The sequence below is a fragment of the Cibotium barometz genome, chromosome 54 (assembly GCF_041138505.1).
Source record: "Cibotium barometz isolate CiBa-2024 chromosome 54, ASM4113850v1, whole genome shotgun sequence".
Classification (NCBI taxonomy): domain Eukaryota; kingdom Viridiplantae; phylum Streptophyta; class Polypodiopsida; order Cyatheales; family Cibotiaceae; genus Cibotium; species Cibotium barometz.
The window spans coordinates 6033508-6057602 of NC_141099.1; the positions used below are offsets into that span (position 1 = coordinate 6033508).

The 24095-nt window shown below is 43.2% G+C and overlaps 1 protein-coding gene across 1 annotated transcript; it reads right to left on the minus strand.

The window, feature by feature from the left end:
- Positions 1 to 1609: 1609 nt before the first annotated feature.
- LOC147607806 (DExH-box ATP-dependent RNA helicase DExH1-like) lies at positions 1610 to 16181 on the minus strand. Its single transcript, XM_086789663.1, has 8 exons — positions 16067 to 16181; positions 4239 to 4398; positions 3847 to 4120; positions 3566 to 3758; positions 3287 to 3473; positions 2784 to 3149; positions 2537 to 2706; positions 1610 to 2202 (listed from the first exon to the last, which is right to left on the minus strand). Coding segments are annotated over exons 1-8 (1398 nt in total). The 5' UTR covers positions 16069 to 16181; the 3' UTR covers positions 1610 to 2156.
- Positions 16182 to 24095: the final 7914 nt, after the last annotated feature.

The following is a 24095-nucleotide window of genomic DNA, read 5'->3' on the forward strand; positions in this document are numbered from 1 at the left end:
CAAGATCATGCAAAGTGTTAAATGATGGAGACTTACCAATTGATGGATCAAGAGGGTATAAACCTCCTAATCTATATGCTTCTTCCCTTCTGCACATAGTCTTTGAGCTTTAACCTTGTCATGTCAAGGTGTGCAATAGTCTTTGTCAAGCACCAAGTTAATACGGTGTCTATTCTTTGAGTGTGGATTAATTTTTGGAATCACCATAACAATAAGAATGATTCAAAGAAAAAGCAAGAGATGACGGAGAAAAAAAAAAGATATTGAAAAGAAAAGAGAGGAAAAAACTTGTAGTGCCCTATGGAAAAGAGAAGTATGTTATGGATTCAAATATTTAAAATAAGTTTATTTTAAAAAACATGTACTAAAGTAGATAAGACGACCACCAAGGGTAGGTGAATTAAAGATACTATAGAGACTCATTCTACACACACCATAAACCCCTTCCATATCCAATGTATTTACTTAAACATGCAATACATAATATGCTCATCTTAAGATCTTAACATGAATTTACCGCATGCTAGGCCAACTTACGATCCATGGCCAAAGAAAAAATTCCTCTTCCTATTGCTGGAGACAAAACCATCTCCTTTTGACAATTGTCAACACACAAGTCGAGAGAGGTTTATAAGAATTCTCTACATTAGTACTTGGTAATGCTCGTTTGGAAAAATTCTCCTTTTTTCCAAATGTGCTGCTGTTTTTTTTATAGTGTTTACCTTAGTCTCATTCTAAAAATCCAAGCTTTTAAATGGATTAAATCTTTTCACACATCCACCAACCATAACAATGGAAACATGTAAATCTATTCATTTATTTTTTTTAACACAAAACTCATCGAGGCTTTAGTTAAGCCTTTTACAAGGTTATTATAGAGCCTTAAAATTCTTGCAGAAGAAAGTTGAACTAGAAGAGAGCAGTCAACGAATTGAGTTTAGTGGTTTGTAATCCCAATTTGGCAATCTGCAAGTGTTATTTTATTTCAGCAAATTGACTTCAAAGCTTTATAATGTGCGGATTCCACTTTTTCTAGTAAACAAACTGTTAACATATGACTGTAGACATATAAATATATACATTTATATATATGATATAACCACAATTTCATGTGGTGCACACAATGTTTAGCATAGATACAAGACACACGCAGGTAGTCTAATATGCAAAAGGAGTACAACAGGCGAGTGCACAATATGGTACATCAAGAAAGTGAACAAGGGTACACGTGAGGATGCAAGATCATGATATACGCATTGGTCGATAGACGATTAGCTAGTTATGCATCTAGAAGAAGTGCAAGCGTACTTTGGAAGTGTGCCAACCCACCTTGACACATTTAGCATGTGATCAGTTACCAAGCATAAATGAGACTTGCCCACAACATTTCCTAGACATCCCAAAGAGACATCATCCATAAAATCCTCAAACACGGGCTAATTTTGTTCATTTGGACCAGCCATGCACGTTAGTTGCTTTCTGGTTCTTCTCACTCTACATCCACCAGCTATGGCATTTACATTAAGCCAGCATCAAGGGTTCACAGGTTTAAGACCATTTCCATACATGAGGGAAAAGCCAAAGCGATGATACCATTGTAGTGCGCGCATTCCCCAAGAGACCTTAATTTCCACTTAATCATGCACTTAACCAATCATCCTAGAATTCACAAATGATAATGAAAACATTTGCAAGATGTACTGTGTGTGTTGTGCTCGTGCATGTGTACAAAGCATTGGGGGCTGAAGATTTTATTTGCCATTAAGGTGTTTACCCGTGGATTTTTCTACTCAGTATCGGATTGTTAAGAAGTATCATACAAGACCCAACCTCTACCAAGCAACCTGCCAAGTAGGTAGTTCTTCCGATGCTCTTGCTACCAGTAATCTGCCAGTAGGAAACACTGCCTTCAAGGGAGCTCTCTCTAATCAGTGTGGACAATTACCACACTGCATAAAAAGGGCTTCAAAGTTCTTGCAATGCCTTCAAAACCCTTCAAATGTCTTCACATCGCTATCCAAGAGCCCACAGGGAAGTTCATAAGCCCAATGTTGATTTGCATGCCTAAAACCAGTACCTCCTTATGGTGCATGTCCAGCTGGCGGCGACAAGTGCTGATGTAGGTCCGCATCCTCCCTAGTGGATGTTATCTTACACTATCCTAATTTTTGAAGGTTATCCTCACTAATAAAGCCAGCATAGCTATGCACATAACACAGAATAGAGATCAAAAAAGTGAAGAGAGCAAAATATACTATAAACTAAAGCACTACGCTGCTCAAGCGGTAAAAGTACTCCCAACCCTAACTACCAGACCTACAAATCCAATCTCCTCTACATACTCTAAAAGAAAAAATGAAACCCCATTCAATGAGGGACATAAGATTGTGACCAAATACTAGAGCTTCCCATGCTTTCTCGATATTAACAATGAGCCTCAAGCAATTCTCTATGCTAACGGCAAACTTGTTAAAGCACAAAAAAAAAAGAGAGAGCTTTTTAACCACCTAAATGAAAGCTTGGAGGTGTATATCACCTTCTATAACCACCGTATGAAGCATGAGTCTCTTTATGGAACCCCTGCTCGGTATGACTGTGGAGCAGCTCTAAGACAGCATTCACTACTCCCTTGCCTTGGTCATGGATGTTCAGCTGAGGCTGCTCTATTTTACGCAGCAGAAGGTTATCAAGCTCCCTCCGGAGGTCCTGAAAAAGCAAGAGGCTTTCTTCTCTTCATTCCAACTGAATACAGCAGAGTATTGAAAAGATAAGTGACTACTTACTTGCACTAACTGCGCAACTTTCTTCGTTGCTGAGAACTGCAAATAATCCCCTAGCATCTCCACACCATTTCCTGTCTTATTAGAAATCAGGCTGCCTCCAAACATGAGTACTGCATAGTCTGAGATATTGGTGGAGTCTCTTATGTAAATCCCTGTGGTCTTCACCTTCTCACTGTAGATAAGCCAGGGATAGGGAAAGGTGCTCACACGTGAATTCACAGAAGCTGGGTGAGGGTCTACTTTCCCATCCTCTTTGGTAAAACATGCTGTCCGTTTTCCCCTTTTACACTGCACAACACTAGGAAATAATCCGGCACAAAGGACTGCACGAACCATTTCCAAGTTTGCAGAGAAGTTATTGTATACCTGTGGTTATTCAATCACCCAAGAGAAGCAAATCAGAGCCAAGACCATAGTCTGAGCCGAGCACCACAAGTGTATTTCCCTTTTTCTTTTCTTTTCTTTTCCTTTATTTGTTTTTGGAGGGGCGGGATCTTTCTTACCTGTACACCCCTAGATCGATCATAAAAACCTATGTCAGATAAAAGGTCCAAGAACTGACGCCGCATGTCTTCCATCATGTTGAGGGTAGGTGAAGACAAGTAGTTTTGCCAGCAAAATTGACAGTCTCTTCCCTCACGTTTGGCCATCTGCCAACCTTCAAAAGCTCGCAAGAGTGCAATGTGGTCACTGCAAATCAAGTAGAAGATCAATTTAGATCAAACAGCTCATCTTCCAATCATTCCAGGAACAACTCTGATGACTCAGACCAGCAGGCAGACCTGTAGGACTCTCCTGCAAATCTTCTCCTTGCTTTGTCAGCTTCTTCTTTCCTGTCAATTGGAAGAACAAAAGGATCTCTATGACTGAGAGCTGCCGCAATGGTTAGTGCAGGTCCTAGGCACTGGAAGATAGCTCCCATTAGAAGCATTTTAGCAATCCTTGGGTCCATGGGAAGGGTTGCAAGATGACAACCTGAGATCTTTTAAATAATTAGAGATTGCATCCTGAAAAATATTCCCAGACAGGCAAACAATTTTACTGGAACAGACAAGAAGCTTACCCAATGGTGTGAGCTCTTCCACCTCATTCAAAGCACCAATTGTCACAAGTAGCTCAACTGCATTCTGCACAGCAAGAGGCTCTGGAGGTTGAAGAGCTTTTGAAAGAAACTCACCAATGCGACCCAATTGCAAACTCTTGATTTGCAGACATAGTTCCTGTAATGGAGTGCGAAGGATCTCGGGCAGCTGATACTGAGGCATAGCTTCAAAGATAATCTTAGGATAAAGATGGTAGCATACACCAGGCTGCACACGCCCTGCTCGACCCTTTCTCTGAATCATGCATCATGCATCAAGCAAGGCTTAACGGGTACATAGTACCCAAAAAGTAAGATTTGCACAAAAAACTGCCTGATCCAAGGCTGCAATAATAGATGTGATCCTCCTGCACCTGAAGAGCAGAGGCTTTTGATATCCAGGAAGGAAGTAAGCAAGCCAGCTTGTTCAATGCATCATAGCTTGTTTCCTTGGCTTTCCCGCAATCCAATACATACACAACATCATCAATGGTAATACTCGTTTCTGCAATATTTGTAGCCAGCACGATCTTCCTGGAACCACCAAGTAAAACAAACTCAATACTACAAATAACAAGGTGGTGTGTCATAAAGCACTCCAGAACAAGTGCTCTGAAACACCATGTTCTTCCTCTCACACTTAAGCTCTGTCAGGAGATCATCACAACAAAAGCAGTTTTTGTAGGGTAACTGAACATCTGCCACAGCTCACAGCTTTAATGAGCAATCCCCACCTCAGCAGTGGCTGAGCACAATCTTGGGAAAACAAGAAAAGCCTCAAGGCCTATACCTAGATGAATCCAAGAACATGCCCAAATTCACCGTATAAGTTCGTTCTTGGGAAAACAAGAAAAGCCTCAACGCATATACCTAGATGAATCCAAGAACATGCCCAAATTCACCATATAAGAAAGTGCAATTTATAACCTCATTGGTAGTCATCCACCAGACAACAAACAATCAACTCCATCATGCATAGTATGGACTAGATACTACAACATCCCCACTAATGTCATCACTGCCCAATAGTGGGTGTAGAACTTGGTATCAATATATGCTCCCACACACACACACATAAGAGCATACATTCATATACAAAGATTTGTGTACTGAGTTTCTGAATGGTGAGCATCACTCAAGGCCTCAAGGAAGCTTCATGAATGGTGAGCATCACTCAAACCTATAATAGAGATGAAGGCACAAGAACTAGATGAAAGGAAAAATCAAGAAGGTGTGTGTAAGGTCTCCATAGACCGATGTTGGGATAAATCGGAGCTTCTATGTGTGTAACAGTGTGTGAACAGCCCTTAAAAGGCTGGTACTGTGTATGTGAGTCTGTCTGTGAACCACCTCTTAGGAGGGTGGATAAGCATACATTAAATAAGGGTCAAATGGTTTGGTGTAAGAAAGGCCCATATAACAAGGGCTTGTACTTCATTTTATCAATCAATTCAATCACCACATTGAGTCATGCAATCTTTCTTTCATGACTTGAGCTTGTCTCACTTGTCTCACTATCTCTCTCTCTCTCTCATTGCCTGTCTGTCATCTCCACCATGGTGGTCTTCCACCTGCCATAGCCTAGGCCCTAGCCCTCGCCCTACACTCTTCAATTGGTATTAGAGCCGCTCATCTCTGCTTTGCCCACCATCCGCCCTGGATTCGCCTTCGCACCACCGTCTCAGCCGCCTTCAGTCCATTTCCGCCTCCAACCCGGTGGACCCCATGATAGGGTGGCGGGGCTGAGCTGAGCGCCGCCATTGCCACCACATCTGCCGGCTGGGCAACAAGCTCAGCTGAGCCACTCGTCTGCCAGGCGTAGCTAGCCATCTCAGGCCCCTACTGTGCCAACACTTGTTTTTGGCTCCCACCTCTGCATTTTTTCCCCGCTATCACCTGCGCTGCACCGTCCGCTTGCACCCCTTCCCGCCTCACGTCTCCTTACCGTTCTCCTCTGCCTCTGCCTCCCTGTCCACCTCCCTCGTCGGCGTCCTCTGTCGTCTGCTTCAAGGCAAACTGTCCTGACTTCTCTCGCAGCAGTCCCTTCCCAACATTAACTATGACACCAGAACCATCTTATTTGCTGCCCCTCAACTTCTCTGACCTACTATATAACCCTAGACAGTACGCTCTCCCCTTGGTGTACTCATTAACAACCTGCCTCTACTTCAACATCATGGCCCTGTCAATGCCAACAATAGACAGATTCTCTGGTGCCGGGTTCCCTACCTTGCAGACCAAAATGGAGCTTTTGCTTATGCGAGAGGGAGTCTAGGAGAGTCTCTGGCAACGACGAAGATCCAAGAGACATTACACCAGAAAAGCACAAGATATAGTGACAACGTAATGAGCGAGCCATCGCCTTAATCGGCCTAAACCTTTTAGATGCTTTGGTACATCAAATTGAGTTCAAATCAGCAACACAACAAATCTGGGCAAAGCTGGAAAGCATCTTCAGTAACAAAATCACTAACTCAAAAGCTTTTTTAAAGCTCAAATTCTATGATCTCAAAATGCATAAAAGTGAGGAGTTCAGTGATTATTTAGCCAAGTTTGGGTCATTAGTCTAGCAATTAGCCGGTCTTAAATGTGAGCCAGAAGATGAAGACAAAGTGGTTGTGCTCATCGAGAGCATGTGATGGTTTGAGCAGACCTTGGAGATCCTCCATGTAACAATGCTAAAGTTTGAAGATCTAGTTGCCTTGCTTCTTGAGAAGGATAGAAGAACAAAGAAGACCAACAAGCCAACAACAAAGCCTTTGCAGGAGTGCAGAATTGGAAGACCAATAAGAAAATACAGTGCAAGTACTACAAACGCATGGGTCACAAAGAGGCCAATTGCTTCTACAAGATGGCAAAAGAGCCTTGTTGCAAAGGACCAAGAGGAACCAGCTAAAATGGAGAAAGTAGAAGAAATCTATACAACAACAGCCCAGGTCTCCCTTGACGAGGTAGACCAAGAGTGGGCATTTTATTCCTTTACCCTGTGTGTTTGAGTCAATAAGGATTCTTTGCCCCCGGACAGTCCCTCGAAAACCTGATTGTATCTATGTTCTTTTGTGTGCCTATGCTATGGTGGGAGAAGCCTAACCACGCTCAAATACCATGTTGGATTTGTTGGTACCTGGAGAGCTAGCTGAGAGAGAGAGAGAGAAAGAGAGAGAGAGAGAGAGAGAGAAGAAGAAGAAGAAAATAGCGAGCTGGTGAGAGAGAAGTGTGCACAACTCAAAATGATTTCTTTTTTTTTTTGTTCACTCAAGTACAATGCTTTTTGTAGACCTTAAGCCTCATCTTTTGACCCATGATAGTAACACACACTAATAACCTGAAGACACATGGCACACTTATCCTATCCACACCTAAGGAGGTGTTCAATGTGCACAACTCAAAATGATTACATTTTTTTAATTCACTCAAGTACAATGTTTTTTGTAGACCTTAAGCCTTATTTTTTGACCCATGATAATCACACAAACTAATAAGCTGAAGACACATGGCACACTTTTATCCTATCCATATCTAAGGAGGTGTTCACATGCACAAAGCACCCATAAGTCACTTATATATTGACTATTATAGCTATAAATAACCATCCAATCATGAATAACCAATAACCATGGATTATCAATAATAATGAACCCTAGCTACCTATAACCTTCTTGCAATCTTCCCTTTAATCTTAGGGCTCTCCAACCCTACCCAGATTAGGACCTAATCCTAGGATTAGTGTTAGATAATAACATACTTCCCCTCCTAAGACCTTTCCTCTCTAGGAAACAAAGTCAAGGAATCTCTGCTCTATGTCTCCCAAGTCGAATCCTCCACCGCCATGTCTTTCCACTTGATCTTATACTCGAGGATCAAATTATTCCTAAGCTTCCTTTCCCTGAAATCCAATAGAAGCTCCGCCTCATGCGGAAGAAAGAACAAGTCCTCAACCTCTACTTGTTCCTGAGGTGTAACAACGTTATTCTCACCTCCCAATTTCTCCTTGAGTCTACCCACATGAAAAATCGAATGACCTTTTACATTAGGTATCATGTGAATCCGTTAATCCCGATGCTCATGGACATGATTGTCTTTTCTAGCAAGTATATGGACAGATTTAGACCTGATTTTAAGGCCCTACAAGCGCCCAGAACATGCGCCCATGGATGGGACACCTTTTGGACATAGTTTGGAGGCCAAATTTGACTTTTTGGACATTATTACGTAGGTCAAAAAGGTAAAACCGACCTGAACACGACTTTCTATCCTATCCCTATATAAAGGAGGTCAAAGGGCTTGGAAAGATAGCACTCAGATAAATCTCTCATGCATCTCACAGATGTTGGCAAGAACCCTCGCATAGAGGCAACGCGAGGCAGCTCTAGGCAAGAAGGCAAGCAACTAGAGAGCATGACCAAGTTGTGGAAGCAACAAGCCTTTTTATGCACGTAGATCAACATGCACAATTAATTGGATCTAGATCAATTATTCATGACTGGAATATACAATAGATTAGGTCTACCTTGTCTTCTATGTGTTTGTCAAACATAGAATTAGCATTACTGTCTTTTTCTTAGCGTTAATCATAGACACGCTTCCGCAATGCATGTCACATTGGTATCAAAGCTTAGGTCATCCTAGGGAAATCCTTAGCTTGTGTTTTCTCCATGCTAAATTAGGGTTTCTGAAATAAGGGTTTGCTTTTAGGCTTTGCATGCCAAAGTTAAGGTTTTTGTATTTTGCATGAGTTTAATCCTAGCAACAGTGTTTCCAATCCTAGATACACTATGGAAAGTGGAAGACCAAATTAGGGTTTCCTTTTTTAGGGTTTCAGCCATTTCTACATGCACGAGTCTTAGCCTAGGTCTAACCTAGGTAGGAAAGAACTTATTTCTAACACTCCCTCCATCAGAACCTCACCTCAATGGAGAGCAATGATGCTTGGAAAAAAGAGTTACGGCGTCAGTATGAGACTATGCAAAGGCGTTGGTGCAGTATGCGAAATCTTAAAGACAGGATTATACTTTGATAATGAATGTTCAGCACCTTGGTTCTTGATGATTGCACAATGTAGCAGAGATAAGAGTGCGAGAGAGAGAGAGAGAGAGAGAGAGAGAGAGAGAGAGAGAGAGGACGAACAACAAAGACAAGGTACAGCCGATTGGCTCCCAAATGCCCTCTGAAGGGCCCCCACCAAGGACAAGTGTATTTGCTTTATTGAATGATGAGAAAAGACTGACTTCTGTAGGTACACCTTGGCTGTAAATCTGCAACCTGTAGTGCCTGACTCTTGACATTCAAGTTCACCATTTGCTTAGGCTTCCTTTGGCTGTCCTCGCCCTTGAAATACTTCAGCACTTTCTGAATAAGAGATGGTTAAGAATCTAGAGTAGCCTATGCTTTTATAGTCCTCCATAATGCTGGTCAGTGGGCTTCGGGAGCCATCGGCCTATATATAGATGCTTCACGACCTGTTTTATTCAGCCTTTAAATAGGCACCTTTTCATAGGCTAATTGGCTGGCGGCCTTGCTACAGGGCTGCCTAGATGCTGGCCCTTTATGACCTAGCCGACTGGCTGCCCAGGCCTGGTAGGGCTGGCCAACTGGCAGCCCCAAGCCTTCAAGGCCTGGCTGAAAGCCTGCCCTTGTCCCTAAGGGCTGGCCGACTAGGCATACCCTATAAGAGCTGCCCCACATGGTCCAACTATAGGGCAGCATGGGTAAACCCATGGCCCTGTACTCAATGCAATTCTACATGCATCTACATGCTTCCTAGGTGTGCCTTGCATCTGGCTGCAAGCCTATCAATGCCCGGAACACCTATCACCATTCCATAGGTTGACTCACAATACAGACTAGCATTGCTTCATGTGCGGGACTTGCACACTTGACCAGGACCATGTACGGGACTCGTACACCTGACCTTGGACGCTTCGAGTGGAACCCTGACTGACTCGTCCCAGACTAGGCCTCATAAGGGACCACTTATCACTCCAGTCCTGCACCTAGAGTACAGATATGTCCACGTGGCATCATCCAAGGGCGGGATGCATGTGACATCCCCTTCAGCGTAACTTGACGAAAGTTGCAAGGCCTCCAAGTAGTCCGTCAATAATGCCGGATAATTTTCGAAGTTCTTTGTCAAGCCACACCACTTCACGTGTCCCTCGGTCTTGAAAGAAACTATCTTTCTTTTCGGCCAATGTCCATATATAGTGCTGCAAATGGTGTGGTAAACGCGTATACAACGCGGACGGTTACACAGTATAGACGCGGTCACCGCCCGTGTATCAAGAACACGGCCAACCATCCACCGCCCGTGTATCAAGAACACAGCCAACCATCCACCGCCCACTAATAATAAACTTAGCTATCCTAGAGAATATTCCAAGAATATTCTCCATTAACACTTGCACCCCTAAAAGCCAAGATTCCTACCAAAGATATGTGTACCAATGGCTTCTCCTCATAATGGAGGCCTTTACGAATGTGCACAAAACATAGATGTGAGATACATGCTGATGTTAACAGTCATCTCCTGTCTGTACATATTACTCAGTGAGGACCTTTGTTGTGGACCTGCCTAGGAGCTTTTTCCATTTTTCCCCATTTTTTCCATGTTTCTTCCTATTTTTCTAGTCGTGGGGATTGTCTTGTGCTGGCCGACTCTTCTATGCTGACCGACTGGTGATTTTGTCCTGGACGACTGAGTTTGTCCTGGCCGACTAGTTATTAGCTAGCCGACTAGCTATTTCCCCAGTCGTGGACACATGAGGCTACTGTCGGCTGTTTTAGGGCTGGCCGACCAGCACTGGAGGGTGGTATAAATACCACCCTTGCCCCCCACACTCTTTTTGTATCGAATCTTCAAGTATATAGCAGAGTTTATACAGCTTCTCTCTCTCTACACTTCTACATTTTGTTTCTCACAACAGTTGTTCTCATTTTCCGCTGTGCATTCCGACATGGTATCAGAGCCCCAGGTGGCTTGAAGCTTGGAGACAGTGGGAGCTTGAGGGTTTGCTGTTTTTTTGGTGCTGACTGGAGATTTCTTGGGCTGTTCGGGACTTGGAGATCCGGTAGAAGGGGGCCATCACCGTTGGACAGCCACCTTGCATAGTATTTGCAGCCTCTTCTTCATTTTTTTTCCCACCCACATTCCCTTCACAAGACCTTGTGAACCCTTGAGATGGCTGATTTGCTTGAGATGGCTCAAAAGCACGTGAAGATCCCCACAATCCCGGTGGATCGTCAATTGGACGGGACCAACTATGGCATCTGGAAGGTAATGATGGAGTCTATATTGGAGTCTTATGACTTGCCTGATTTCATTGTGATTGGTGTTCCACCGCCAGAGTTGGAGGACGGGGAGCTTTTACTCTCTACTAGGAAGGAACGGGAGGTTCAAGTATGGTTATGGGATCGTGTCAATGCCCATGTGAGTTCTTTCATCTTCCTTAACTGCACACCCCATGTGATTAATCATATCAAACATATGACGTTGGCCAGAGGGATTTGGTAGCACTTGGCTTCTCTGTGTGACAGGGCATCACCCATAAAGCAGATTTCCTTGGAAGTGCAGATGCGGGTGATGAATCCTACAAAGTCTTCGATGATGCGGGAGCACATCAACAAGCTGCAAGCTCTTCAGTAAGAGGTCCTTCAAGCTGGGAAGTAGATATCCTCAGAGAACATGGCCATCACTTTGTTGTCTCATCTGACCTCTCAGTATTCAGCTTTCTACTCTTCTTTGATCACCAGTGGGAAGCTCAGCACCATCACATGGGAGAAGCTTGTGCCTATGGTCTTGGACCAAGACGAGCGTTTTACGAACCCTCCACAAGGCGAAGATTCTGAGGCCTTGACTGGCCAATAATCGAAAAGCCGTAACAACAACAACAATAAGGACAAAGGGAAGTCTTCATCAAAGAAGTCTTCTGAGAAGAAGCCCAATTCAGAGCGTGATGCTTTGAAGGCCGAGTGGACCGGTAACCAAGGAGAAGTACCGAGAAGAGTGTTGATTCTTCAGCTACAGCTACCAAGACTCCAGCTTTTGTGCACTTGGAGATTATGGACACAGATGCTTCATCTTCTTAAAGCAGGGAGGCCATTGGTTTCACCACCAAGGATACTCGAGAGTGGATTCTCGATAGGATCTTCCAGGCACACGACTCCTTCCCAAGAGTTATTAAAGGATCTTCATCGGCAGTCAAGTTGCATTTCCACTATCCCAATTCACAGTGAGAACAAGATGGAGATTATTCCCGATGGCAAAGAGGGGAAGCATTCCTCTCATGTTCTTTATGTCCCAACACTTGGTTTTCATCTTTTGTCAGTGCATGAGATTTGCAAGACTGGCATCCGGGTGGAGTTTGATGAGCATTTTGTTGCTCTACGGGACAAAGCAACAAGCCAGGTTGTATGGGAAGGTGGAGTGGAGAATGGGATCTACAACTCTCAACACTCTCTTCTCTTATAGGCACTCAGATCGGCGATTTATGGCATTTCCATTTTGGCCACTTGAATGTGGATGCGTTGCGGCAAGCTTTCCGGGACCAGATGGTGGATGACTTGCCAGATGTTGGCAGCAGGCAGGGACACTCTAGTTCTTGCATTCGTGGTATGCAACACAAGGAATCTTTTCCGAAGCAAGCTACTAGGCAGGCTTCGAAACCTTTGGAGTTGGTACACACTGACTTGCGTGGACCTATGCAGACCCCATCCTTGGGAGGTTCTTTGTACTTTATGCTGTTGCTTGATGATTGTCGCAGATTTACCTAGGTTTATTTTCTTTCCCACAAGGACCATGCCTTTGCTCAGTTCAAGGAGTGGCATGTTATGGTGGAGAAGGAGTTTGGATTGCAAGTGAAGACTCTTCGGGCTGACAAAGGAGGGGAGTTCTCTTCTAATGCTTTTGTGCGATTTTGTGCAGAACATGGCATCAAGCGGGAGCTAGCCAATACAGGTTCACCTTCAGAGAATGGAGTAGTTGAGCGTAAGAACCGGACTGTGGTGGAGATGGTGAGGACAACGCTAGAGCATTGTGATCTTCCTCGTCAACTTTGGAGAGAGGCTGTGGCTATAGCTGTCCATATTCTCAACCGATCTCCGACGACTCTAGTACCAAAGATGACTCCATTTGAGGCTTATTTTGGCTCGAAACCAGATGTCTCCCATTTCCGTGTGTTTGGGAGTGATGCCTATGTTCACATTCCAAAGAAGCAAAGGGGGCTTGACTCGAAGTCCCATATTTGTGGGATATAACTCTCTTTCCAAAGGCTATAGGTTATATGACCCACAGTGGAACAAGGTTGTTGTCAACACGGATGTTGTCTTTGATGAGCATGTTCTAGCTTCCACTGCTGAGGAGCCACCACTGCTTGGAACACCAAATGAGTATGAGGATGATTCCCAATCTATTGTTCCAGCTAGACAGCCTCAGTCAGTTAGAGAGGTTGAGCCCGAGGCTGGAGATGAGCCCCAGCAGCATCAGGAGGCTCTGTGTTTTGTTCGAGTACCAAGGTGGTTGTTAGACACCATTCGGGAGTCGGGTGTTACAGAGCTTTCCTCCGAGTGGACCTCACAAGATGGACCTCGAAGATCGCACAGAGTTCGTGACAAAAGTCAAACAGAGGAGCTGGTACAAGCAAACTATGCTTTGATGTCTCGTATCATTCGAGACAAAGAGCCCACTTCCGTTAAGGAAGCTCTTTCCCATGAGACATGGAGGAAAGCCATGCAAGTGGAACTGGATGCCATAGAGAGGAATAACACTTGGGAGTTGGTTTTGAGGCCGCCAAAACGGTCAGTCATTGGTGTCAAGTGGGTCTTTAAGACCAAGTATACGTCTGATGGGTCGACAGAGGCACAAGGCCAAACTTGTGGCAAAGGGCTATGCTCAGCGGCCTGGCATCGACTATGAGGATACCTTTGCACCAACAACGAGGATGACCACGATTCGGACAGTTCTTGCCCTTGCCTCTTCTCAACGATGGCCCGTATATCAGATGGATGTCAAATATGTGTTCCTTAATGGTGACTTGCAGGAAGAGATGTATGTTGAGTAGCCTCCAGGCTTTGAGGTTCCGGGATCAAAGGAGATGGTTTACACATTGCGGAAGGCCTTGTATGGTCTTAAGCAGGCTCCCAGGGCTTGGAATCAGAAGATTGATTCCTTCTTTCTACGGACAGGTTTTCAGAGATCAGTTGCAACTTGCAAATCCTAACTTGTATCTCTTTCGGAAACGCGGTTGGTCACATTGATTATCCTTTATATGGATAATCTCATTCTCATTAGCGGTCATGTGGAGCACATAGCAGTGACGAAGCCTGCCTTGTCAAAGGAGTTTGAGATGACAGACTTAGGCTTACTCCATTTCTTCTTGGGATTGGAGATTTGGCAGACCCAAAGGGGGTTCTTTGTTTCTTAGCAGTGATATGTTCATGAGTTACTGAAGACCTTTGGGATGGAGAATTGCAAGCCTATTACTTCACCGATGGACCCGAACACCAAACTTACAGTGAATGATCCTTGTGAGTAGGTTGATGCCTCCTTGTATCGGAAGCTTGTTCGTTTATTGATTTGGTTATTGAACACCAAATTGGACTTGAGCTTTCCAGTGGGGCTGTTGAGCTCATTCATGTAGACACCTTTGAAGACTCGTTGGAACGGAGGATTGCGGATCTTGCGGTATCTGCACGGTACATAGGATCTTGGACTCTTCTATGACACTAGAGGGGGAACGACGGAACAAGTCAAACTTCAAGGTTGGAGAGACTCAGATTAGGGAGGAGATCCAAACACGAGGAGATCTACATCAGGCTACGGATTTACCCTTGGCTCAAGAGCTATTTCATGGAGCAGCAAGAGGCAACCAACTATTGCCCTATCTTCTACACATAGGCGGAGTATCAGGCTGCTTGTGGTGCTACTTGCAATGTTGTGTGGTTGCAGAGGTTACTTGGCGAGATTGGGTTTTTCCCTATTGTTCTAGTCTTTTTTGCTATCTTGTGCTGGCCGACTGGTGATTTTGTCCTGGCCGACTAGTTATTAGCTGGCCGATTGGCTATTTCCCCAATCGTGGACATATGAGGCTGTTGTCGGCTGTTTTAGGGCTGGCTGACCAGCACTGGAGGGTGGTATAAATACCACCCTTGCCCCCCACACTCTTTTTGTATTGGATCTTCGTGTATATAGCAGAGTTTATACAGCTTCTCTCTCTACACTTCTGCGTTTTGTTTCTCACAGCAGTTCTCATTTTTCGTTGTGCATTCCATCAGCTGAGAGGCTGGCATTGAATATATACTAACCACCCATGACTAGTTAGTAGTACACATGACCCACTTGCCATGCTTAACAATAAAAAGAAGGAACTATGATGGAGGATTCAAGAGTCCTTGCATGCCCTTCTCTGCCATGCACAAAGTCTGATATTTCCGAACTGCAATGAGATCTGGACTGTCAATCTCATCTCGATTCCTCATAAGAACCTTGGACAATGCCAAACTGCTCCACGAATCAAGACCTGAGAATTCCAAGCCTGAAAAACAAGCCAATAGGCTGCTTGGAACTTTGGGTGCCTGTCAAGGGTACCTATCAATTAATTTTTTTGCCCCAACACTGATTCATTTTTGTGCCGTGTATGGTCGCCAGGACAACACTAGATGTGCAAGACCATTCCCCAGTCGGAAATGGTGGCATCATGCATGCCATTCCCTGCTTCTTGAAAGACACGTAGCCACAGGTACTTATAAACCAGCAGTCACGTGAATATCACAAATGCACATCACTGCAATAATTAATGACTTTGAGATATATGTGGACGCACATGATAAGGGTTTGCGTGTGCGAATGACATGAGTTGGGATATGGGACAATCATCTGTGAAAGATATGGTGAATGCGTTTGGATGGGAAAGGTGGCTTCACATCGTAGCATCGACTCATGCCTGGGATGTTCTACAAATGGAATATGGACTATTGATTGGTGTATAGGAAGCTACTTATGAGTGATTAGTGTATGTGCATAACAAGGGCCTTCACAGATCATTCCCAATGCATGAGACAGGCGGGGAATTAAACAAGGAAGAGTGCGCGTACAGCTTCGACCTTTTGCTGGGATGGGCCTCACATGCAGTTAGGTATATGGCCATCGACATGAAGGAAAGAAAAAACAAAATGATGAGAGAGGATTGTTAACAACAAGATGACCTACATCTGCACGGATTTGTTTCAGCTTTTCTGCTCGCCATTCTGGATCCCACCATCTCTGCTGGCCACCACCTCCTCTCCCTCTTCCCCCACCACGGCCACCTCCACCACCGCCTCTGCCCCGTCCACGATGGCGATTTCGACCTCCTCCTCCTCGCATGTCTGTGGAGAATGCTTTTCACAGCTTACGGTTCTGTGACACCCCAACGATGGGACTGGAGGTGCAAAGAGACACCAGGTGTACTCAATCAAGCTCTCGCCTTGGACTCCAGCTTCCACTACTGCTTCCACTGTATAATGCAAACCATGATATTTTTGAATGCCAATTGTTTCAATGCCTTCTTGTTAGTTTCTAATACAAACCAAATTGGCTATATAGCCTATTGGGAAAATAAATTGTGCATGTATGCATATTCACAACTTTTTGTAGGTGTATTAATTAATACAACCTTAGTCCCCCACTCCTCCTCCTCCTCCAAGACTATGGTTTGGACTGCAACATGGCCTTCCATTTGTAATGAATGTAGTAAAAAAACAATACTAGTAAGTTGGGTCTGCACTTTCTTCACTGTCCACTGGTATATCCAGCGCACATGTGCTACCCTTGGGGAAGGTCCTAACAAAGATGGTTTGTAATGAAGATTTGAACTGTCTCTCAGCAAGATCACTGTAACTTTTACATGTACTTGAGTTTTGTTCACTATAGGGGTGATGCTTAATTGTGTTGGTTGTCTGACCTCTGACGGTGTAGCAGTAAAAAAAGAATATTCGTGGTCTTTCTCTCCCTCCCTCTACTCGTAGAATTAACCCTTTAAGGCTTTTTATAGAGAATTATGAGACTTTAAATAGAAAGGATATGGGTAAACGCATGCAAATAGAAAGGGCAAGGATGGGTCATCGTTTCATTAACTTTTTCAAGCATTAATCATTACATACTTAATAAATTGTGAGACTTTAAATGGAAAGGATGTGGGTGAATGCATGCAAATAGAAAGAACAAGGACGGTCATCATTTCATTGACTTTTTTAAGCATTAATCATTACATACTAAAATAATACCTTAGAAAAACACTCATATTCTTGAAAAACTCACATAATATATTTAATAGAAATGCAAAACAACATTTCCGTGCCCTATTGAGAATACATTGTGAGTATGCATTATCACCCCCCGTTATAATTAATGCTAAGATTAAACTTTGGGTTAACTAAGGTTGAGCCTCCCACCACCTTAAACTCATCTACACAGCTTCCTCCCCTAATAACCCCCTCCTCCCGATTTCCAGCGAACTGATCCGTAGAGACCACACGACAAAGGACAACAAAAGTTTGGTCCACCAATATCATGGCTTCCTTCCCCTCCTCCTCTACAGCATGGCTTCCTCCTCAGATCCCACCTCCTTAACTCCTCCTCGTCTCCTCGCCTCACCTCGCATTGGCCAGCAAAACAGAAGAGAGACCCCCCACCCGGCTACAATGGTTCTCCCCACCTCTTGGCTAGCTAAAGAAGAGGTACGTTTTTCCCTCAAATGGTGACACCAACGACATACACAAAGAGGAGTGGTGACACCACACACACACACACACATGTACACATGCATACACACACACACATAGGAAGCGTCTACTAAAGACCCATGAGACCAAAGTGATACAATAAAATAGAGCAAATTAAAAACTCTCGCAGTAGAGTGATACAAAACTATCAATGGAAATCTCATCATGGAATACCACGAACATGAAACATGAGAGGAGTATTCAGCCCCCAATAGATGACATACCACTCTCCCAAATATTAAGCATGGGGCTTATGAGTATGGCCAAGAGGTCTCCCTTAGCTATGTCACATGTGGGAAGGTAGCTTGATGGCGATGGAGCATGTCCAAGATCTGGAGCTAATGAGGGGACCGACATCCAGGGGGCCAGGGGCATTAGGCGTGCTGGAATGAGGAGGCCCAGGCCGAAGTAACTCTTCTCAGGCTAGACGGGTCCATGGGGTCCATTGGTGTAGAGGCTAAGAAGATCTAAACAAATAACACAGTTGGTGTCCTCATGACAGAGTTGGGAGTCCAAACTGTACTGAAGAGGTGGGAGGCAGGGTCCATGCAGGGCCCTATCTTGAGAACCAAGTGAAAACTCAAGCATACCATACTCCAGGGTGGCCCTCGAGTGCTAGTTACCTCGAGGATTTGACAGCAAACCTTGGATCTCAATGGGAATCCATGTGACTGATGCAATGGAGGTATGTGATTATCTAGAAAAGTGCATCCATGTGACTGATGCAATGGAGGTATCTGATTATCTAGGGGTTCTACCATACTATGAGTGACTTTTTTTAAGCGAATCAAAAAAATGAGAAATGGGATCCCAAAAAGAAAGCCAATTTAGAAATGGATCCTTGTTGTCCCCTTGAAGATTCCCTGCCTATCTCCTTTGTTTCGTGAACAAATTTCCAAAATTTTATCATCCATTCATGGATGCATACTATATGAAGAGGGTATGAAAAAATAGACATACACCTTAAGGTCTTTAAGTTATATTATCATGTAGTTTTCACTACACAAATTTGTGACAAATGGTCAAACCAAAGATAATGCCTCATTCTAGCATTAAGCATAGATTTGCAAGCAACATTGCCAATACTACCTCTCTCCGGAAGCCACCACACTCATAGTGACCATACGAAGAGTGATGCATGACAACAATCTGCCACCAGATCTCCAGATCTGATATACGGCAGTACCAATCTACCCAACCAATAGTCTTCCCTATGACCCAATACAAAAACAATCATTAATTTATTGCATAACAACCATTTACAAATTAAAAAATCCAAAGCAAGCTGGGAGAATGTTCAGGGAGTACTTCCCATGGATGCCATGATTAACAACCAGCCTAAATCAGAGAGTGTTGATACAGCCAAAGAAACTCCATATCGCACATGGTCCTCTGTGATAATGTCTCAAGGAGGTCTAGAGATGGCGTCATGTAGAGCACCTCCAAAGGGTAGGTCCAAAAACACAAAATATGATGCCTAAGACATGAACCTCCCCTTCCTGACCTTGCGCTTTACACCTCGAGGCATATGCTCATGAATGTTAGTGTATGCTGGATTTTTCACTCCTCCTGAAAAATCCCTCCCAATATTGATGTAGTCACCAACAACAACTAGACAGTTGGGATCGTCCCCCAAAAAATCCTCGCTAAGTATATATTCTGATAGGACCCTCTCTATATTAACACCACTCGCTTCTTCGACATAAAATATCACATGAATATTCCAAATAAGATATTTAAGCAAACAAATTAAACAAGATGTGGAAGAGCCATAGATGACACTTACCATGTCTAAATGTTGTATCATCACACACCCCAGCATCATCATCCCTATAGAATGTCTATGTCCACATCCGCATACCTGGCCACTACCACCTTAGGACAACAAAGAAAGAGATATTTCTTGCAAGCAATATCCATAAAGTATCAACATCATAAGAGGTAAGCAAGCTTTTCTTACCTTCCTTTTATGAAACATTTGCCTTCTTCACCACCCTTGGACTGCTCTTGTGAACCCTGTGTGCCCATATGGAGCTCCTTCTTCCTCTCTAACACCTAATCCTTCTCCAAGTCTATCCACCATTGACAATTTTCTCACTCCTACTTCAAGCATCCATGCATGGGTGGAGGATACATACTGGTGGTGGCCTCATTTGCAATCACGAACCACTGCTTTGCTCTTATCGGTATAGTGTGCAAATGACCCTTATCTTTCAAGTAAACAAAGTATCTATATGTATATACATACCTAAATATCGCATAAATTTTTCTTTTAGTAATAGCAATAAACTAAGAATTAGATAAGATCGCAAGTGCTGTACTCTTCAAAAAGTAAATATTCACACAGATGATACCTGTCACCATCTAGATCAAATCAAGCTTTATTGCCTTGGCATCACCCTTTTTCTCCTTTGACTCTCCATGAGTCTCCAAAGGAAATAAGTGATTCCTCTTCTCAACCTTCACCTCTTCATAGTAGTTGTACATTAAGGAATCTTTGGGGACCATAACTATACCAAGAAAATCTATAAAATCTCTATGTAGATCCTGAAATCTATACAATATTTTTTCTAAAATCACTTCTCTCTGAAGCTAGCTACAAAACAAAAACATAGTTGTGCAGCCCATAGTAGCCCACATGTCAAAACAAGAATGCATGGATAGCATATGCAAGAGACCAATACAATAAGGTGCCATGTGTGAAGCCAAATTGCCAATAGAAGGCTACAGCTTACTGTCTGTATATATGGTCTCCTCGAGCAAGGTCAAACATAGAGTTTTTCTGGTCTTTTTTGCCTCTAGCAAAGACAATCAATAGATTTTAGATTCGATGAGGACATCACATAGGGCAAGCAAGTTTAACTTCTCCAAAGTTGCATAGCTATCTGCTCCCTATTTCATAGACTAAAATTTGGACTGCCAGTCATCTCACCATGCTATATTGAGAATCTAACACTACAACAGAATGAGGGTGTAGCAATGAAAATAGGAGCGCTTTTATAACTAGAAGGGTAGGGAGATGTCAGGCTATTTCCACTGCAAAAAATGCAGCTATTTTTGTTGCAAAAGGGTTCACTAGGTTCGCCTTGCTCAGTAGCAAAATTTCGTTGTTTAGCATCGAAATAGCGCTGCTCAACAACGAAATTTCGCTGTTCAACAAAAACGAAATATAGTGCTATTGAGTAGTGATATTTCACTGCTATTTTTACTACTCAGTGACGAAAGTATTACGCAGTAAAAAAAAGTTGGGGCAGACTGGGGAGTCTGCACACAGGACTCCCTAGTCTACCCCATCTCTTTAAAAAAAAATAAAACAGAGTCAGTTTTATGACACAAATATAAACATGAAAAACACATAGATTGGGAAGAATGCAATTGACCTAAATTTTATTTTATTTTACAAAGTGTCGGGCCTTTGGCCATATATACAAAAAATATATCAATGAAGAGGTGGCTAATCGGAATCCTCATCGGATTCCGAGTGCTCATCATCATCATCTTCGTCCTCCTCTTCACTTCCTTGCACCGCTTCATGCTCGTAATTAGGATCCTCCTCTTCCTCTTCCCCTTCATCCTACATACATGCCATCAAGCACACAAGGTAAGCATAGGGAAATAAAATATAATTAGATGTAGATAAGAGAAGGGTTATTTCACTCCTTGAGTCCCCAAAACGGACTCGTCCAAGTGTATGCCTCGCATACGCATCCACGCTCACAATTACGGACGGGGAGGCTTTGTAGCCATAGTCGTACTCCTTATTTGTTGGGTCACTCCCAACAACCTCCCTCTATAAAAAACAATTAACAAAATATACAATTAGTTAAAGAAAACAATATAGTACAAAACAAAATGAAAGAGGAAAAGAAATGATGGGTAAAATAGGTACTAATGAAACGAGCAATAAAGGAGGACTTTCCTCTCGAGCTGAAGTGTGAAGCCCCTCGCTTCCATAGTCGGGAAGCACTTGCTGCTGCTGCTTGTTGTTGAAAAGCATGTGGGTGCTTTCTCATGAAGCTACGGCGTGCCTCCACTCCTCGTGCATGCAAATGCTTGGTTTCTCCAAATTATTCTTTATTGCTCTCTTGATATTTACTCTTCTATTAGAGAGCAAAAGCCTGATTCTTCTCTTCATCCACTTCTCTTAGAAGCAAAGACCTACATGTGGCACTGGGAACTCCGACTCAAGCACATTAATGATGTATTGCTTTGAAAGCTTATCTTGTGCTTTCCACTTTTTGAAGGAGTTCATGAACTCCAGGTTAGCAAGTACATGCATGCGATTCATGAATTGCTTTCCTCGTGCATCCATCACATGAGGTCACCATAGACATCCACGTTGTATGGTAGGGTGCGTGGATCGAATGGTGGAATAATGGGTCTCCTAGGGGCTGGCTCATAATGAGCAGATGAAGAGCCCCCCTGCTAGGGAGACACATCAAGAGACCTAGTACTACTTTTGCCAAAGCAAAAGTAGCCTACTCCCCCCATCCCCGCTAGCACATCTACTAGCTCCCCCAGACTCCCTACTACATCGTCGTTGTTGGTGAAGACGGACATGAGGGAGCGGGGGTGGGTCTAGTCGAGGTAGGTGGTGTAAGCTCATCACAGCCATACCGTGATGGGCCTGGACCACTCGGCCTTACGCCTATCAAAGGCGTGGTCTGTCCCAACTGGCCAAGTGGTGTAGATTTCCCCCATGGCATCGACTGGCCCGATGGTAATCCCGCCTGCATATAAGATTAAACAATAAGTCTATAAGATGTATAAAATATTTACCTTTGTGTATGTGAAAAGGTTTGATGGAACCATACCTGTGTCTGAGAGTAAATTGAGACCAAGCTTGCTGCTGCCCATATCGTTCGTTTATAATAGATAAGCAGATTTGCCACATCTGGGTCTTGCGATGGATCAATCGATATTACCTATACATACATGTAGAAGAGTCAATTGCTTGAAGCATAAAACATAAATGCCTTATGTATAGAGCTACGCATATAGCCTTATGCATAAAGCTCTACGCATAGAGCCTTATACATAGAGCCATATGCATAGAACTAAGTATATAGCCTTATGCATAGAGCTCTACTCATAGAGTCTTATGCAGAAAGCTCTACGCATAGAGCCTACACATAGAAGATTTATGCATAGAGCTTGCAAGAGCTATGTATAAGGCTTACCTAAGCACCTAAACCCAGCACCCAAGGGTGCAATAAAGGAAAAACATGCTATAAGCAATCAAAAGAAGAAGATAGCTTACCGCTCTTATATGAAGCCAAAAGAGAGGATTAGTACAAGAGTTGCAAAACAAAAGAGGCAACAACACAAGATTTCTCTAACTGAAGAATGCATAAGGGTTTATACAAAAAAGGCAACATGTGATATTAGAACATTGTTGAGACCTTCAAAAATACTGCTTAGACAAGCAGGGTGGACAGTGCCCCTTTTAAATGATAGCTTCTGAGGACTTTCCACATTCTCCCCACTATTAAAGCCAAAGGTAACTTATCTTTTACAAAATAAGGATAGTGAAAAGATCAAGGGCTTCCCCTCCACTATAACCAGCTACTCGTTGGATATTCACTCCTAACTTGACTTAAACAGCATTCTAGATGGCCTACAGTGCAACCTAAACCCTAAACCTGACATGAGGTTGGAATCAACATGAGCTGTAAAACAAAAGAGGTAACAACACAAGATTGCTCTAACATAAGAATGCATAAGGGCTTATACCAAAAATGCAATATGTGATATTAGAACATTGTTGAGACCTTCTACAATACTGCTTAGACAAGCAAGGTAAACAGTGCCCCTTTTGGGTGATAGCTTCTGAGGACTTTCCACATGCTCCCCACTATTAAATCCAAGTCTCTTTTACAAGAGGAGGTTAGTGAGAAGATTGAGGGATCCCCCTCCACTATAACCACCTACTCATGGATAACCACTCCTAACTTGATTTAACCAGTATTCTAAATGGCCTACAATAATGCCCCATATCTTTATGCTGCATGATGAGGTTGCAATAAATATGAGATTACATGAATAAGCAAGCTTACCTTGGCAATGTCAGCCAAAGGAGAGGACAACAATGCAAGACATACAAAACATAACATGAGAAAAAGTGATTAGTTACACATTTAAACTTCATGCATGCATAGTCTATGCATAAGCCTTGTGCATAAGGCTTATGTATAAAGTATATACATAAGGGCTTATGCATAAGGGATATTGCATAATCCCATGCATAAGGACTATTTCATAAGCCTATGTATAAGGCTTATGCATAAGCCTATGCATAAGGCTATTGCATAAGCCTATTGCGTAAGGCTTATGCATAAGCCTATTGCATAAGGCTTATTGCATAGGTCTATGCATAAGGGCCTGTGCATAAGTCTATATTATATAAACCCTTATGCAATATGCTTATGCATAAGCCTATTGCATAAGGTCTTATGCATAAGCCTGTTGACCTAACC